Below are 17,061 nucleotides of genomic sequence, written 5' to 3'. Positions count from 1 at the left end.
TGGCTAGTACGTTATGATCCAAGTCGGGTCATACCCAATAACAAGCTAGACAAACACCGATAATAGTCGTTCATATATGATGTGATCATAACAAATGAATATTAACACTTGAGTTATTTGGAAAGGGGTTTCTAAATAAAATGTACTTGGGTAATAAACAAATCATATGGATGATTTATGTTTTATGAAAGAACATTACATAGTGTTATTTAAGTTGGTTAAATAACAATATGTGAATAATAATAACCAAGCATGTCTCTTAACATATAATAGGTTTTATAAGTTATAAGTTATAAACTTATAAAAGTATATATGTATGGATATATATATATATATATATGTTTAAAGTTTTATAAAAGAAAAGGATAATACTCTTTCAAATGTAATATTATTATATGTTTGAGTGGAGACATGCAAGGTGAGTGGAGACATGCAATGGTTATTATTAGTGGAGAGAAAGATGTCTTTAAATAAAACCAAGTCTTTCTCTTTCATTCTTTCATACACACATAATTTCCAAGTAAACTTTTCTCTCTTCCTCTCTTGGGTATTTTCATCCAACATAGAAAAGAAGAAGAAAATTTCAAGTGCAAATCCTAGCTAGAAGTGGTGTGTTGTTGAAGCTTGAGGTATGCTAGCTTGAGGAGCTTCCATATTCAAGTTCTTACCTTTCAATCATAATCTCTTTCACCCGGTTTTGTCATATTGAAAGGTAGTAGTAACATGCATGGACTTATAGTGACATGCATGTATTTGATAGTGTGTAATTCGTATTTGGATCCGGGTTTGGGTTTTGCATGTTTAAAATTGGTTTTATACATATCATATTAACAAGATTTAAAACTTTTATATCCGCTGTGTTTTTTTTGGTAAAATAGGGATTTTATCACTTTGATAATCTTGTTAAAACCCAACAGAACCGTATACTTTATTTTTATTTATTTGTTCCTGATTATTCATGTTTTATATATATATATATTTTTTTTAATTTAAAATTATACTTTTTATATATGACACAACCCGAGCTACATCTGAATAATGGGTAAGCGAGCAACAAGTTGTGCCACTATCCCCTTTTGAATCGCAAAACCTATTCTACTAAATATAACTCCTTGGTTCCTCGGGCTCTGCGAGTCACTGTGGGCCACCTTTTGCACCAGCTCCCAGAAGCGAACCGCCTCGGGAGCTAGGGATCCAAAAGTGTCGAAGGCAAATGGAATGAACACGTGCTGATTCTCCAAACACGCTGTCTCATGCTTAGCAACCTTCCTAGATTCCGCTCTCAAAACCGCCTGTCCTGGTACGAAGCCACTGTCTCTCAGCCCCACCAACGGGGACACCCCAATGAGGTCAACACATGCATGCTTACCCCCTGCCTAGCCAACCACAAGCTATTAATTAGTTTTTTTGGTGAAGTACTTAATTTCATAAAATCTATTAATTTGATAAGATATATAATTAGATATGATTTGTTGAATTTTTACCGCTTATGTTCGTGTGTGAGAAGAAGAGGTACCTTATGCTGAGCACATTCGTAGTTTGAGAGCATTCATGGAAGAAGACTTTGACATCATGTTTCGTTTCCATATTACCAGCTAAGTATTTTCCATTATCTAGCTTCTTTTACTTTTTATTTTATTTTTATTTTTTGGTTTTTAGCTTTTTTTTTTGTAGTCCGATTTTATTTTATTTTTATTTTTATTTTAAGTCGTCCTTATTCTTGCATTAAGGACAATGCAAAATTTAAGTGTGGGGATGAGATATTTGAGACGTATTTTAAATTTAACTTAAAAATTAAAAAAATTATATATAAAAAAATAAAAAAGATGGAAAAGTTTTAAAAATGTCACTTAGAATATAGTTTTCTACGATGAAAGTGGGAGATGATGATACTTATCGGAAATTGGTTTTTCAAACTACTAATAATATGAGATAATATATAAGAAAATACACATAACTTGAGTTGTTTCGGTTGGCTCAGCCTTGAGAATGAAAGGGCAATTTGATAAAATGGACGCAAATCTCTTATGGCTAAAGCGTTTTGTCCGTGGAAAATAAGTAATGAAAAGTCGAGTCATACTCAAGCCTCAATTTTTGGTATGAATGTGAAAATATTATGAATTTTAAATTTGAATACGTTATCATATGATGCTTGGGTAGGTTTAACGTAAGAGTATGCCAAGTAGCCGGTGATATCTTGTATTGATGGGATGTCTCGAGTCCTGAGAATATGGGTTTGTATGCGGTTTATCATCTGGTTATTCACAACTTCTAAGTGGGGTTGTGAATATTAAAAAAACTAAAAAAGAACAAACCCGCAGTTATCTGCCACATAAGTCATTAAACTTAATCATTACGTACTTAAAGTACAAACACACTACTGACTTGATCATCGACGCTGTTAGCCATGTGGGGTCCCCTTGCTCGCGTCTCATTACCATTAAGAAACGAGCCACAAGGGACACGCCACATGTAAACCCCACAAATGAATTCGTGCATACCCACCTATGGTGATGGGTTCGTGGTATTGCTTGATAACGGAGGTATGTCATGTTGTGAGCAACATTACCTAATTAATTAATTTTACCTTAATCATATCTAACAGCTGCTTTGGTAAACTCTAATGCTTAAACTTATGTGGATAAACAATAATGTCCTTGATCATCTTAACTATTCATGAAAAAAAAAAAGCAACAAAAGTTTTAAATTTGTTAATTTTGAGGTTTAAGTTAAGTTGGGGTGGTCTGGTCGGGTAAAAGCTGAAAATGAGCGGTTCTTAATTGTGTACACCACTAAGTAATTTAAATTGTTGGATCTTATTTGTCCCGGTAAAGATTAAGGCATGGGTGTAAGTGGACAACAATATCGATGATCGCGGTTTTTGCGTTCTTCTAAAAATTTTAAATTAATATATACATTTGTAGGACTATATTTTCCGATTCTGATTCCATTGCATTAGACTTTTTCAGGGACAAAAAAATAATAAGCGTGGGGATATTTGATATAATATCTAATATATAAGTTTCCATTATGTATTTTATTTAATATTTAATTAGTTTTTGTTAAATTTTAGTTAAGATTTTTATACTACTAACATTATTGTGTTTTGTAGGTTTCAGGAGTTGATCGTCATCAAAAAGGGATAAAAACGAGTCAAAATATCCAAAACGAGGAGCCATATTAAGTCATGAAAGGAACCAAAAGGAGAACCGGTCAGATCAGACCCGTCAGACCGCCCCCTATAACGTGTGCCGTGCCGCTGCGACCAGTTGGTTAGACCTGGCCGCATGGCGTCTAGACCTTCTTTTTCCAGATAGTTACCCGTATTTGTTCAATATTGGGCCTTGTTTTAGTATATAAACATCCCTAACCTTAACCTGAAAAATACCCTATGAACCAGAGCTGAATTTAGAGTTTCTTGGAGCATATATTCGCGATTCTTCGAGGATTTGAAGGCAAGGAATCACCCGATGAAGAGTTTTACGTTCAAGATCGAAGACTACGGGTTTATCACCTTTAATCTTTCGTTTCTATTATTTTCACCATGATTTCTTTATTATTGTTTGTTTGATTTTAAGATGCTAGGCTAAAAATTATAGAGTGCTTAAGCATATGATGAACCATCGTTGATATTTTGATTCTAGTTGGATTGTTTCTTTTCGTTATGGTTTTCTGATTACTACAAGAAATTTGGGTCATTATCCACACATAGTATGTGTTGGTAAAAGTATATTATGAGTATGTAATTTTATTTACCAACACATAAATTAAGTGTCATGATGTGTTGCTTCAGGACTGTAGAGATAGATCATTACCCACACATTAGTTATGTGTAGGTAAATAGTACGCAATACCTACACATACATGTGTGGCTATAACTAATAAATATGTGTGGTTAGAAGTATAACAATTTGTGGGTTAAAGCTGACATGGCAGATGTCGTGGCAAATGACATGGCAGATGATGTGGAAGATGACATGGACTACAACATTGACATGGCATGTTGCTGACATGTGTCGTAATTATGTGTGGGTAAAAGTAATATTATGTGTGGGTAAAGGTGGTCAATGTGTAGACATTGATTTCAATGTGTACAAATAAATATAGATGTTTTAGTAACAATTTGTTTACGTATAAAGAATATCAACGATATATGTCGGTAGAGGTGAAAATGAGCCGAGCATTAGCTTCATACGACTTACATATATATACTAGTCAGATGCCCGCACGATGTAGCGGGAAACAACACTTAAAATGTTGTTAGCGAGCCAAGCCTAGCTCGAGTCGAACATCATACCGAGCCGATCGACTCAACTCGAAATTAAAGATAAAATCTTAAACTCGAGTTCGCCTTGATTATTTTGATATTTATATGATTTGAGTACTTATAATCATATTTTTGTAAAACATATCAAAAGATAATAATATTTATATAAAATGAGGGGGCAAAGTTGTAAGTAATCCTTAAAATAATAAATTTTGAGTAAGTTGAGGTACTATACTTGTAATTAATTTTACTTGTAAAACCAACATGTACATTCATGCATATATCCATGCATTAATGACTTGTACAATTTAAACCGTTGATCTGTTTTAAAAAAAATTATATTGCCACGTCAATAAAAATAAGCTCGTTAAATGGGTATGTTAAGATTTGTTTTAATCATATTTTTGTAAAAGATATAACAAGAAAACCAAAAAGAATAAAGTTAGGGTAAAAATTAGTTAACCATAAAAGATGAAAGTTGTAATTATTTTCTTAAATTAACAAAAATTGACTGAAGTTGAGGTATCAAACTTGTAATATATTTGTTGAATTCAAATGAACGTGTGTTAATTGTGTTTAAAAGACCATTTAGTCCTCTATTACACTTGTACTTTATGCCTTACAAATTGTAAATCCCTTAAAAAGTTGTCTTAATTTACCATTTTTTGGTGAATTATATATAGTAAAGATAGGTATAGGATCTTTTCAGAAGTAAATTTGTAGCGAGAAGTGCGAGAAGTAATATTAACCAATCAGAATTTTTCTATTATTATTTTGATTTATTTATATTTAAGGTTATTTTGGTCAATTTATCCTAATTCTAATAATGGTAACTGATAATAATTAATATATTTAATATAATTATTTATTATATTCCTTAACCCTCCGGTCTAAATCCATCGTCCCATCAAAAACTCAATCGCTGTCAAATAGCTACATAAGATCCTAAATCAAGATCGTTTTGATTTCGAGTACAGATTCATAGTTAACGATGATTCCAATTTCAATTATGAGATTCACCAAGAGACTGTTATGCCATATATTATTCCGCCCTAAGTCAAGGTCGTTTCGATTGAACTTCCGGACGATGATACATATATATTCTCTATCAGCAACATCAGGTTTATCTCAACTTATTTCTATCAATTTCAGTTTAATCATTCATTGTGTTTCCCAATTATGTCTAGCATGATAATTTAATTTTTTAGGCTTTGATTAAATAAATGTCGAGACCGTTTATTGTTACTGAACCTAATGGTGAAGTTTTGTAATGATTTTCAATTACTAAAAATTTAATCTGATATCTTTTTAATGTTAGGGTTGATATTTTGTTATATTTGTCAAAGATTAATTCATTAATGCATACAAATCATTGGTTGAATAAACAACCATAAATGTATGACTATCAGTATAAAACTATTGGTTTTCGTTAACTTATCATCCTCACCTCTTCATTATTATCTTCAGATTACACAAAACACGTAAGTAATATTTTTGTATAAGTGTTCATCTTATTTTCAAATGTTCATTTGCCTTGTTTCTCTCTAATTCGATCTATTAATAGGTGCTATGGAAATTGGATCAAACACACATGTTGGTCAGTCAAGCAGCCTATTGTATGATGATTATGACGGTAAGTTACCTGGAAGTGTATTGTTATCACGATTGTAGACATATTCATCTTATTATCTTTAAAAATCCATGGTAGTTTGTTGTATTAATTTTCCGTCGTAGCGATATGGTGGCATGATTGAATCCATAAAGGATCGGTTTTTATGTGTGTATGTCGATTCTTATGATCGGATGTAGGTTTGTATGTCATTATGTACGTAGGTCTGTTCGGTTATCTGTATGTTTTCATGTATGGGACAATGTTTGTGTATGTTCTGCATTTTATGTAGCTTTGCTTATCTGTATCATGTATGTCCATTGGTCCCTTTATGTCCATCTTTGATGTACGTATGTCCATTTGTTTATTTTCTGTATTGTGTGTATGTGTATATGTGCATACGTATGTGTGTATGTGTGGTCGTATTCATGTCAGTCATCGTTATATTTGTCGGTATGTATGCATATTTATTTCATTGTGTGTCTGTATATATGTAGACATGTATCTTGTTTTTCCGTCGTAGTGATATGGTGGCATGATTGAATCCATAAAGGATTGGTTTTTATGTGTGTATTTCGATTCTTATATTTGGATGTAGGTTTGTATGTCATTATGTACGTAGGTCTGTATGTTTTCATGTATGGGACGATGTTTGTGTATGTTCTGCATTTTGTGTAGGTTTGCTTATCTCTATCATGCATGTCCATTGGTCCCTTTATGTCCATCTTTGATGTATGCATGTCTATTTGTTTATGTTCTGTATTATGTGTATGTGTATATGTGCATACGTATGTGTGTATATGTTTTTGTATTCATGTCAGTCATCGTTTTATATCTCGGTATGCAAGAATATATATTTCTTTGTGTGTCTGTATATATGTAGACTTGTATCTTGTATTTTCATTTCTTTTTGCTAAAGTAGCTTACTTTTTTTTTCTTGCTATTTTGTTTGTGTATAATTATTTTTACACGCGTTTACTCGTATGTTAACAGCAACTACTCATGCTCCTGAGGATGAATCTGTGGTCACAGATAAACAACCCGTGGTCCAAGAAACTACAACGAAAGAGGTTCTTGATCTACAAGCCATAGTTCCCATAACTAACGAGACAATATTCAGCCAGTCTAGTGTTCAACAGGGTATGAACCATGAAGGTTAGACTTAATAATGTAAAAAGTTTCCCGAGCTTCTTTAATGTAATGTTTGTTATCATCCTTTATTTATTTTTTTTAATTAGATTTTTTAATTAATTTAAAATGCAGAAGAGGTGCAATACGTGCATCCTAACTATTGCTACACAGCTGATAGGACCAAACAATGGATTCCAGATGTTCCAGCTGATGAGAAACCTTATGTCGGACTACGTTTTAAATCTTGGGATGATGCTTTTAATATGTACAAGGCTTACGCTGCTAAAGCTGCTTTTGATGTAAGAAAGTCAACCCCAACATGGACAAAGGGTGTTATCTCATAAGTACATTGTTTGCAGAAAAGCCGGTAGCCCACGCTGTAAAGACGTGGATACCTTGGAAACCTCATCATCGTCTTCTAAGCGCCGCAACATTAATATCAAGGTTGCTGGTTGCAATGCATGTATTAGACTTAAAGTTCCATCAAGCTCTTTGGGGTTCGAGATATATAATTTTTCAAAGGCTCACAATCATGGACTTGTCAATGATTTTAATATGGATCTAACTAGAGGAAGAAGACAACTACAGTTTTCTGAGAAGAAATTCATACATTGTCTTCAAACTACGGGTTTCGGTCCAACCGTTGCTCACCGAGTGCAATCATCTTTGAAGGGTGGCCAACACTTGGTAGCGGGATCAAAGACCGACATTAAGAACCATGCTCGCAATGTAAGGGGTTTTATTGCTGATGCGGATGCACAAATGATTGTGGATAGATTTAACCACAACATGAGTCATTTGGAGGACTTTTTTTTCGAATATAAAGCTGTTGACGGTGTATTATCGTCAATATTTTGGTCTGATGGCATACCAAGATGCAACTACAGTATGTTTGGTGAAGTTTTAGCTTTCGACGCTACATACGATACCAACTGGTACTGATCGTCGTATAACGTTTATTATTAACATCCCTTGTTATTGTTTTATTAAACAAGTTTTTTGTTAGTGCAGCCATAATATGATTTTTGTTCCATTCACGGGCGTTGATTGCCATAAGAAATGTGTTACTTTTGGTGCTGGCTTGATACATAATGAGACAATTGACTCTTATAAGTGGTTACTAAATGCTTTTGTAACATCTCATGGCAAGCAGTCGCGGTTGGTGTTGACAGATCAGGACGCAGCTATGAAACAAGCAGTTTCCACTGTTTTGACTGAATCTACACACAGACTTTGCATGTGGCACGTCACAAATAAAATACCGGTTAAGGTACGTATATGCGTTTCATTAGAATGGTCAGATTCAATTTTTTGGACCGATGGGTTGACTGAATCCTAACATTACATTTTTTTAATTCATCACTGTATCTACCCTTTGGTTGATTTTTATTCAGTACACACACCTATTAGCAACTATATAATGTTGTTACATTTTCGGATATATACGATGCCCAATTTTGTTTCATTATTTTCTATTTACAAATTTATGTTAGCATCATTTTATTAACCTGGTACGGTGAGTACCGCATCAAACATATTACTGAATTGATTTTTTTTTAAAGTTGAAGGGCGAAATGCAGGTTAATGAAGAAATCAAATGTCGTGTTAATAAGCTGGTTTGGAATGTATTCATCAAGCCTGAGACGTTTGAGTCCAGATGGCATCAATTGATTGACAATTTCAACTTAAGCGAAAACAAATGGTTGAAAGACATGTTTGCTATTAGGGATCGTTGGGTACCCGCTTACTTTAGAGAGTTGCCAATGTGTTGTTTGATGAAGACTACATCTCGGTGTGAGAGTTCAAATTCACAATTCAAAGTATATTCAAGCCATGGAAACAACCTTGTTCAATTCATGAACTGTTTTGAAATGGCTTTGAATGCTCAGCGACATGTGCAACGTAAACTACAGAATGATACCACAACAAAGAGACCGCCAATAGAGACCCGTTTGCCAATTGAGCGCCATGCTTCCTATGTCTACACTATAACAATTTCCAAAGAGTTTCAGAAAGAGATTACAAATGGACTTTATCACTGTGCACGTTCTTGTCTTGAGACAAAAGACGGACTAAACATCCACTACATCCATCACAAAGACAAAAGAAATAGTTTCGTTGGTGAATTTAAGGTTCTTATTTTATCACGAAAACAACAATCTTTATGCTTATCATTTACCTAATTCAATGTCGTTAGCTACTCACCCTTTATTATAATGTATTTTTGCAGGTGTTTCACAATCCCAATGATGACACGTTTTCATGTTCCTGCAAGGGTTTCACTCGTATTGGTTACTAGTGTAGACACATCTTCAAAGTCTTCCAAATCGAGCTAATAGATGAAATCCCTGAAACGTACATCCCCAAACGGTGGAGGAGTGACGTCCTACCTTCGTCACTTTTCAAGATTGAATCAAGATATGGTGCCCTGGTTGATGAAAGGTCTAAACTAAGGCAACAGTTTTTGTCTTTGGCCAATCATTGCGCGGACCAGGCACGTGGTAACATAGACCTTCTTCAGAGCTTGGTCGACCAACTGCAACAGATGAAGAATAACATATGGGACAAAATTCCAATAGAACCGTCCTATAATAGCAATACTGCCATAATCGAAGATTTGGTTGGATACAAAATACCCGAAAAAGTCACAATAACTCCACCGACAAGGATTAGAAATAAGGGTTCTGGTTCTCACAAGCGCACGATAGGTCCTGGGGAGAAGGAAAAAAGAAAAAGCAAGAAACCAAAAAGGTTCTGCAAAAAATGTAACAAACATGTTCACGGCCACGACTCACGTAACCATGAGAAAATTATGCTACTAAAAGAACAAAGACGAAAAGAGAGGGAGCAAAGGCGAAAAGTCAGGGACCAAAAGAGAAAAGAAAAGGTTCATGATGGAGAAACAGGGGAGGGAATGTGTGGAAAGTGACGAGATCGTTGACACATCTGAAACGGACTCATCTGAAACGAGACCGTTAAATAATAAATTAATATTTTTTTACATAATATATCTACATATTTATTTAAAAAAAAATATGTGTTGGTAAATATAATAAATTACCCACACTTATGCTAGATGTTTACATATGTGTAGATAATTTACCTACACATGACAAAAACCTGCAATGTGTGTAGGTAATTAAATATTTAATCTATCTCCATTTTGGGGGGAAACTGTCCCACCAACACCAAGTGTGGCTAAAGCCTATTGCCAACATATATTAAGTGTTAGATATTATGAAAAAATATCATAAAGAATTACCCACACATATACAAACATGTGTACGTAACTACCAACACAATTACATGTGTAGGTAAATTATGTGTAAGTAAACTATTTGATTTTATTTGATTGATGCGTGTATGCACTTGGTTTTGTTTGTTCTTGTTTTATTATTCCACGTAATCCTTGGTGATTGTTACATATAATAGGATTTTGTTAGGTCATCTAGTGTGTGTTTGTAACTAGTTTATGATTGAATTCAAATAAGATCATAGGAATAATATTATTAGTCAAACGAATAAAAGTGTGCTTCTAAGCTAGAAATGAGTAAGGTGATAGGTTATTGCAAGATCTTTGTTCATTAAGATTGCTAGATTTAGTTCTTCGTAAGGAGTTCGTCTAGGTTTGATTAATTAATATTGTCTAGCAATTCAATTAGGTTTGTCATGTTACCTTTGATTTCTGTGTTGTAAGATAGGATTTCACTATAAAGGTCATTTTTTCATAATTATTTAGATAACCGTAAGGGAGTTTAGTTTATAATATTGGTGTGTGTTAAAACTTATTAGAAACCCATAGGCGTCTTCTAGATAAAGGTCACGGGTCTTGATCGGGTTTTCTTTTAGGTGTCTATTTACGATCACAATTTCATAACTAATATTTTCCAACTATTTGATAACTGAAACTTTGGGGGTTACAGTTTAGGTGGCTTTTCATTACCATCTGAATCAGTTAAACTAAATTGTCTGGTGTTTAATTTCTTGTCTTTACTTAATTAGTTATTTTTATTACTTTAATATTAGTAATTAAAAACCCCTTTTAAACAGATATAAAAATAAATAGTCGTGTTAGTTTGTTGAGTCTGATTTAGCTTATTTACGTAATTTAAAGAGTATTGTGGGTTCGATATCCGGACTTACTTAGCTTTACTAGAGTCGACCGGTTCACTTTTCGGTTAGTAGTTTTATTATGCTAAGAGTCTAGAATTATTACTTAATGTATATATTAGCATAATTTAGTTAATAATTATTTGACTACTTTTAGCACATCACTTAAATCTTGTATGTTGTTTTAACCAGGCCCACGTGGGACTTAGATTTTGGCATGGACGTTTCCCCAGGAAACCATACTAACAGCTACCACTTGACAGCCGTCCTGCCGTCACAATAGTAGAACTCTCTGGCGCAACACACAGTCGGACGAAATCCGGGTGAGCTCGGGATTCGAACTGACAGCCTCACAAGGCCTAGCTTAACATTTTATTCTAGTAAAAGTCTTAGTTATTAAGGTCGCCAAAACTTTATGTGGTAGTTGCCGGAAAACTATTTTTAGTCAGAAAACTCAAAATTTTCGTCCCAATCCACTTTCTAACCTTAGATTAGACCTTTAGGAACCTATTTTTAGTAAAAGCCACAATTATTGAGATTGCCAGTTCTGGTAGTGGTGGTGTTCATGTAGTGGTGGTGGTGGTTGTCAACGGTGGTATACAAGTGACGGTGGTGTTCAGGTTGAGTTTTCCGGCTAAAAACGTTTTTTCGGAGACCGAAAACTAACGGAGTTACGTTTTCGTTAGTCGCGACTTGTTCGGAACAAATATGTTAAAAGATAGGACCGTCAGCATCCAACTCGTTAGTTGAGACTGTTATTTGCCAATAGTCCATAGTTGAAATTCTTTAAATATAATTCCAATATATATATATGTGTGTGTGTGTGTGTGTGTGTGTGTGTGTTGCCCTATATATATCACTCATTAAACTTAAGGCATGTTTGGGATTAAGTTTAAAAATACTTATTGGTTTATTTGTATTTTCAAAAGGCCAATAAGTTTAAATGTGTTTGACAATCATAAAAAAAACTCTTATTTTAGCTTTATAAAAGAGGTAAAAAGCAGTTTTCTAAAAGACTCAAATCTTGGCTTTTTAAACAGTCATAAGCATTTTTCAAACTAAATCCCAAACATACTCTTAATATTTTCAAGTATTTAACCTCTAAAAGACTTTATAGACTTAATACATTAAAATATTTTTCGCAATACACTCGATTCAACCTTTTTTAGCTGCATACTATTCGTCAAGTTTTGATGAAGAAAATACTGAAAACAAGTAGGCATAACTTCGAATTTTTAATTAGCGTAGCTATTTTGGCCTTTGACGAAAACCAAAACACTGCTTCATCGTCAACTATGTTTTTATTGGTTATTAATTATTTTACTCTTTTTAATGTTTTAAGTTTTCAAATTAACTATTTTTAATATAACTTATTAATTATTTTTTATTTGTTAACTTATTAATAACTTTTGTGTGTTTAAGTTATTAATTATTTTGACTAGGTATGTGGACATCGTCAAGAGTCTCATAGCAAGTTAATAAAAAAAATACTTCGACGATAAAAATTTAACATTCATCCCCGAAATTTTTCAAAGAAGATTTCAAATGAGCAAAGAACTATTTTTAAAAATAGTTGGTGATTTAGATAAAAAAAATTTGAGTACTTTTAAACACATGTGATGCTAGAGGAAAGCTAAGTTTAATACACTACAAAAGTGCACATCAGCTATACGATAACCAGCTTATGAGACCATCTTGACGCCTTAGATGAAATCTTGAGTATGTCTAAGAGGACATCACGCGAAAGCTAGCAACACTTTTGCGATGGTATTATTAGTTTGTATTCAAAAGAATATCTTCACAAACCAACTTATACCGACGTTCAATTTATATACGACATGCGGAACGACATGGTTTTCTGGGAATGTTGGGGAGCATAGATTGTACGCAATAGAATTGTACACGGGAATGGATGCAACAACGACGTTAACGTAATCGACCAATCGTATCTGTTCAATGATATTCTGACTTTAGCCGCCCCAAGGTGCGCTTTGTGGTAATATAAGGTTGGACAATATCTTGCTGATGGGATATATCCTGCTTGGGCAACCATAATAAAAACGTTGCCATTTCCACCTAAAAACGATTTAAAAAGACGACGTTTCAAGAAAGATCCGATCCCGAACAACCCACTTCAACCCTCAATCTTTAATTTTTTTCATCTTTACATATCGTTTCATATTAATCTACTTAAACAATAATTATTATTTTTGTCTTAAAAATAAACTAAAACGGATATACTCCATTAGTTGGTGAGTTGGTGATGCTCAATGGTGTTGGACTTTGGATGAACTGGGTCCGATTATTACTGGCCCACAACAAAACCCAAAGTTTAAGTCATTAACGAGAAACAAATAATACTAATGATACGATATGTAAAGTTTTGTAACCATTTTCTTTCTTTAATATATTGTTATACTTTACTTGAAAAAGGTTACAAAAGAACTATGTTTATTAAGTATTTAGAGTTATTAAGAAATTGGTATGTTTCAAAACTATTTGAAGATTATTAAAAACAATGAATTTCTAGTTTTTGTAGTGTAAATAAATTACTAAGGAGTTTGAGAAGTTATTAGATTTTTAAATATGTTCCAACTAACTCATCAAACATAAAAGTTTATGTTTGCTGAACTCATTATTTTGGGATGAGCATTTGATACCGACTACAACGTACATACAGTTGAGTTACTCACAACTCACCCGCCGCGTGATTATACAGATCTTAGGATAACAACAGATACTCTATTAGATTAGAACCCCATCAGCATTAACAAAGTCAGTCATCAATCTTCACCAATCTTATGAATTAGCTAGAAATCCTCAAAATATATATTTTAGAACTAATTTTCAATTCATTTATTGTGTTGATAAATTAAAGAATCAAACAACTGCTTCGCCTCTATGGTCTTCCTTCGAAGCCTTTGTATCATCCTGATCTTTCTCATTGCATGTTTCTTGATCACAAATCTCTACTTCACTGGAGTCCGATCTCGATAAACTCGAGTCCTTACTCTTAGCCCATATGATTAGGTACAAACCCGCAACAATGATGAATGCTCCCACAACTCTGAAATAATAAGAGAGAATCAACAATTTAATTGAAGGAAAATTATTATGTTAATTATATGTTTATACTGTACAGGTAGTTATACCTTCCTAACACTAATTTTTCCTTCAGTTCGATCGAGCTCACGATTGCAACAATCACCATCCCCAAAGGGTTGAAGGCGGTCACGAAAAAGGGTCCTTTTTCCTTCATGACTAGCCCCGAAACATAGTAGCTAGCACCTGATCGAACGATTCCCTGTCCATAAGAGTAACGGTGTTTCATAAGTTATATTTAGTTAAATAAAATCTAGAGGAAAGTAAAAAAGTTAGAAGAACAAAGGTGAAAGATTTCTTACGCTATAAAGTGTAGCCGCGATTTCGGTCTCAGTTTGCATGGACCAGATGCCAGATTTCGCCTTCTCGATGACCAAAGTAACGACGGTTCCTTGTAGAGCACCCATGGTACATATAAGGGTTGTGAGGGATAATTGAGCCGGGTACTCCTTGAGAGTCATAGCCTGAAAATTAAGTTCAAAACGATTTTATTCACGCTTAACACACTACTACAGAATAGGGTCCTCAAAACTGTCGAAAGCGTCAAAAGTTGTCACTTACTACAAAATCGATATATTCTCAGTGATGAAGCGTGGGCTTAATCAAAGGGGTGGCCAAAGTCATGGAAAAATGTTTTAGGGGTGTCCGAGCTTAATAATACATATAAAACTTTTGGACAAAATCGCGAAAATTTGCGTACACTACTAAATGAAAAAACAGGGGTGACCGGGAACACCCGGATCCTTCATAACCTTCGCACTGACTCTATCGTTAATATGTATTTCGACATTTAACTAGCGACCGAAAACAAATTTTCGCTAAATCAGCCGCTAAATATTATAATAGAGTATTAAAGAAAACAATAAACAAATTGATCGCAATAAGTTTTCAAATAAAACCAAAAAATAAATAAAAATAAGTCAGTTGTCAAAACAGTCTCAAATAATAAAAATTTTAAATTATGAAATGAAAAAGATTCGAAAAAACATTTACAAACTTAGCGACCGAAATTTTTAATTGCATTTTTGTTATTACTGTATTTCGTTAGTGATTACTAACAGATGTACCACTCGATCATTAGAACTCTGTAATACTCATTAATGTAAGAGATATCGTCAAAAAGTGGTTTTTCCTATTAAAGGCATATAAGAGAAGAAACATTTAACAATTATGCTTAGAGATGTCAAATTAAATGACAAATCTGGTTGGCTAAGATACGTCATCAAAGACATCTATTCAATTTATTTTCGTGTAATATAACTATTTTTACCATCTATAGGACCATTTTTTATGATGTGACAAAATTATTATATAACGTGTAAAGCATACAACAAAAGTAATGGAAAATGAACCAAACAATATTTTTATAAAGTAGTGATCTACCTGAAGAATGTAAAAGCTAGCCCAACAAAAGCAACCAGCAGTGATCATGATAGCACCCTTGAGATGTTGGTCTTGAGAAACCGTGTCTGTGGTGGGGGCTGGAGCATGGTGCCCCTCAAACCCCTTCGTGGTCCATGGCAATGGAACCGGTGGTCCATTAACTAGGGTCATAACCATGGCTCCGCCTACGGTCACAACAGTTCCCAAGATCTTCCCTTGACTATGCAATTTTTTAACGTTGACCTTCTCAAGCCTACAACATAAAACCACACTCAGATTATAGTTAAACGGTAAATAAACAAACAAATGTACCCAGTAAAATCTCATTCTGTCTATATATGCAATAAGAAAGTCAAATGGTACCTAAAGATCCAAGCCATGACAAAAGTCAACGTGGGTAGAACATTGCACATTGCGATTGCAAAGGTTGCGGTCGTGTACTTCATCCCAGTGTAGTATAGTATTTGGTCCATAACCGGCCTGATTTTAAAAATTGCGTTAGAAATAACATATTATACACATGTTGACTTTTTCATCAAGTCAAATGTGTTAGTGGACTTTGTTACGTACTCTATTAGAGCCAACAACATTATCTTCCAAAACACAGAAAATGTCATGTGGGTGCGTATTTTCCTGTGACATAAAGCTAATATTAATTGTTATATTACATATACATTCATACATATAGATAAAAAAAATATTTATACCTTTCAAAATATAGGGCAAAAGGGCCAAAGGCAAGGGCTGCGGCAACGTTTCGATAAACAGAAAATGTGTATGGATTTAACCCCATGTCTAAAGCCGACTTTACTAATAAGTTGTTAATCGCGTATCCAAGTTGTAGAAAAAGAACCCCGAGATACGGCCTTCCTTGCTTACAGAAACACCAAAACCAACCCGTCAGCATCTCCATCGTGTCGGCTTAATTCCTTTGATTTTTTTTTTGATATTTTTCTCTCTCTAAATACTCTCCAATCTCCCAAAATGAGTGTTTGGAGAGATTATTGATGGGAATGTTTGAAGAGGTGTTATGGGATTTATATATGCAACGATATATAAGGTTCGGATACAAAGGACTAAATTGACATTTTGGTATGGCCTCCATTAATGGTGTTAGAAACAAAAACCATGTCTTATAAAGTTTAGGTACGTGAATGTTTTGCATGTGTAATCCACTAACTCTTTATCTTTTATTTTGCTTTGGTGTTACGAAATAAAACAAATTTTTTTATATTATTTTCATCAATGTACTTGCATAAACAATTTTGATCTATCTTAAGCGACATAAGTTAAACGCATATGATTCTATTAAGTTATACAATACGTTTCTTTTTTTAAAACTGTGTTCTAGTTTCATGAGATCGCAAAAATGTTATATAATCAACTAAGCCGTTAATCAACAAACACATTTTTAAATTATTGTAAATTGTAATGACTTTGTATTAACAATGTATGATAA

At 33.7% G+C, this 17,061-nt stretch overlaps 1 protein-coding gene and 1 pseudogene across 1 annotated transcript; one reads left to right on the top strand and one right to left on the bottom strand.

The window, feature by feature from the left end:
* The first annotated feature begins 3,929 nt into the window (after positions 1–3,929).
* LOC143542330 (protein FAR1-RELATED SEQUENCE 5-like) lies at positions 3,930–9,936 on the top strand (annotated as a pseudogene).
* Positions 9,937–13,862: 3,926 nt separating this feature from the next.
* Positions 13,863–16,703, bottom strand: LOC143542329 (WAT1-related protein At2g39510-like). Its single transcript, XM_077034941.1, has 7 exons — positions 16,310–16,703; positions 16,173–16,235; positions 15,966–16,082; positions 15,603–15,855; positions 14,522–14,683; positions 14,270–14,421; positions 13,863–14,184 (listed from the first exon to the last, which is right to left on the bottom strand). The coding sequence occupies exons 1-7, from the start codon at positions 16,513–16,515 to the stop codon at positions 13,998–14,000; spliced, it is 1,140 nt and encodes a 379-aa protein (XP_076891056.1). The 5' UTR covers positions 16,516–16,703; the 3' UTR covers positions 13,863–13,997.
* Between the last annotated feature and the right edge of the window lie 358 nt (positions 16,704–17,061).

Source organism: Bidens hawaiensis, unplaced genomic scaffold, assembly GCF_021521415.1.
Source record: "Bidens hawaiensis isolate Kalapana, Puna unplaced genomic scaffold, B.hawaiensis_p1.1 tig00012832_1, whole genome shotgun sequence".
NCBI classification, from domain to species: Eukaryota; Viridiplantae; Streptophyta; class Magnoliopsida; order Asterales; family Asteraceae; genus Bidens; species Bidens hawaiensis.
This window is presented reverse-complemented; position numbering and strand designations above follow the sequence as displayed.

What these genes read in the sequence shown, in the direction of transcription:
- LOC143542329 (XM_077034941.1), bottom strand. Translation starts at nt 16,515, where the DNA reads ATGGAGATGCTGACGGGTTGGTTTTGGTGTTTCTGTAAGCAAGGAAGG. An exon ending in CTAGCTTTTACATTCTTCAG is followed by an intron (nt 14,684 to 15,602) that starts GTAGATCACTAC and finishes CTTAATTTTCAG; the next exon opens with GCTATGACTCTCAAGGAGTA. An exon ending in GAAAAATTAGTGTTAGGAAG is followed by an intron (nt 14,185 to 14,269) that starts GTATAACTACCT and finishes TTATTATTTCAG; the next exon opens with AGTTGTGGGAGCATTCATCA.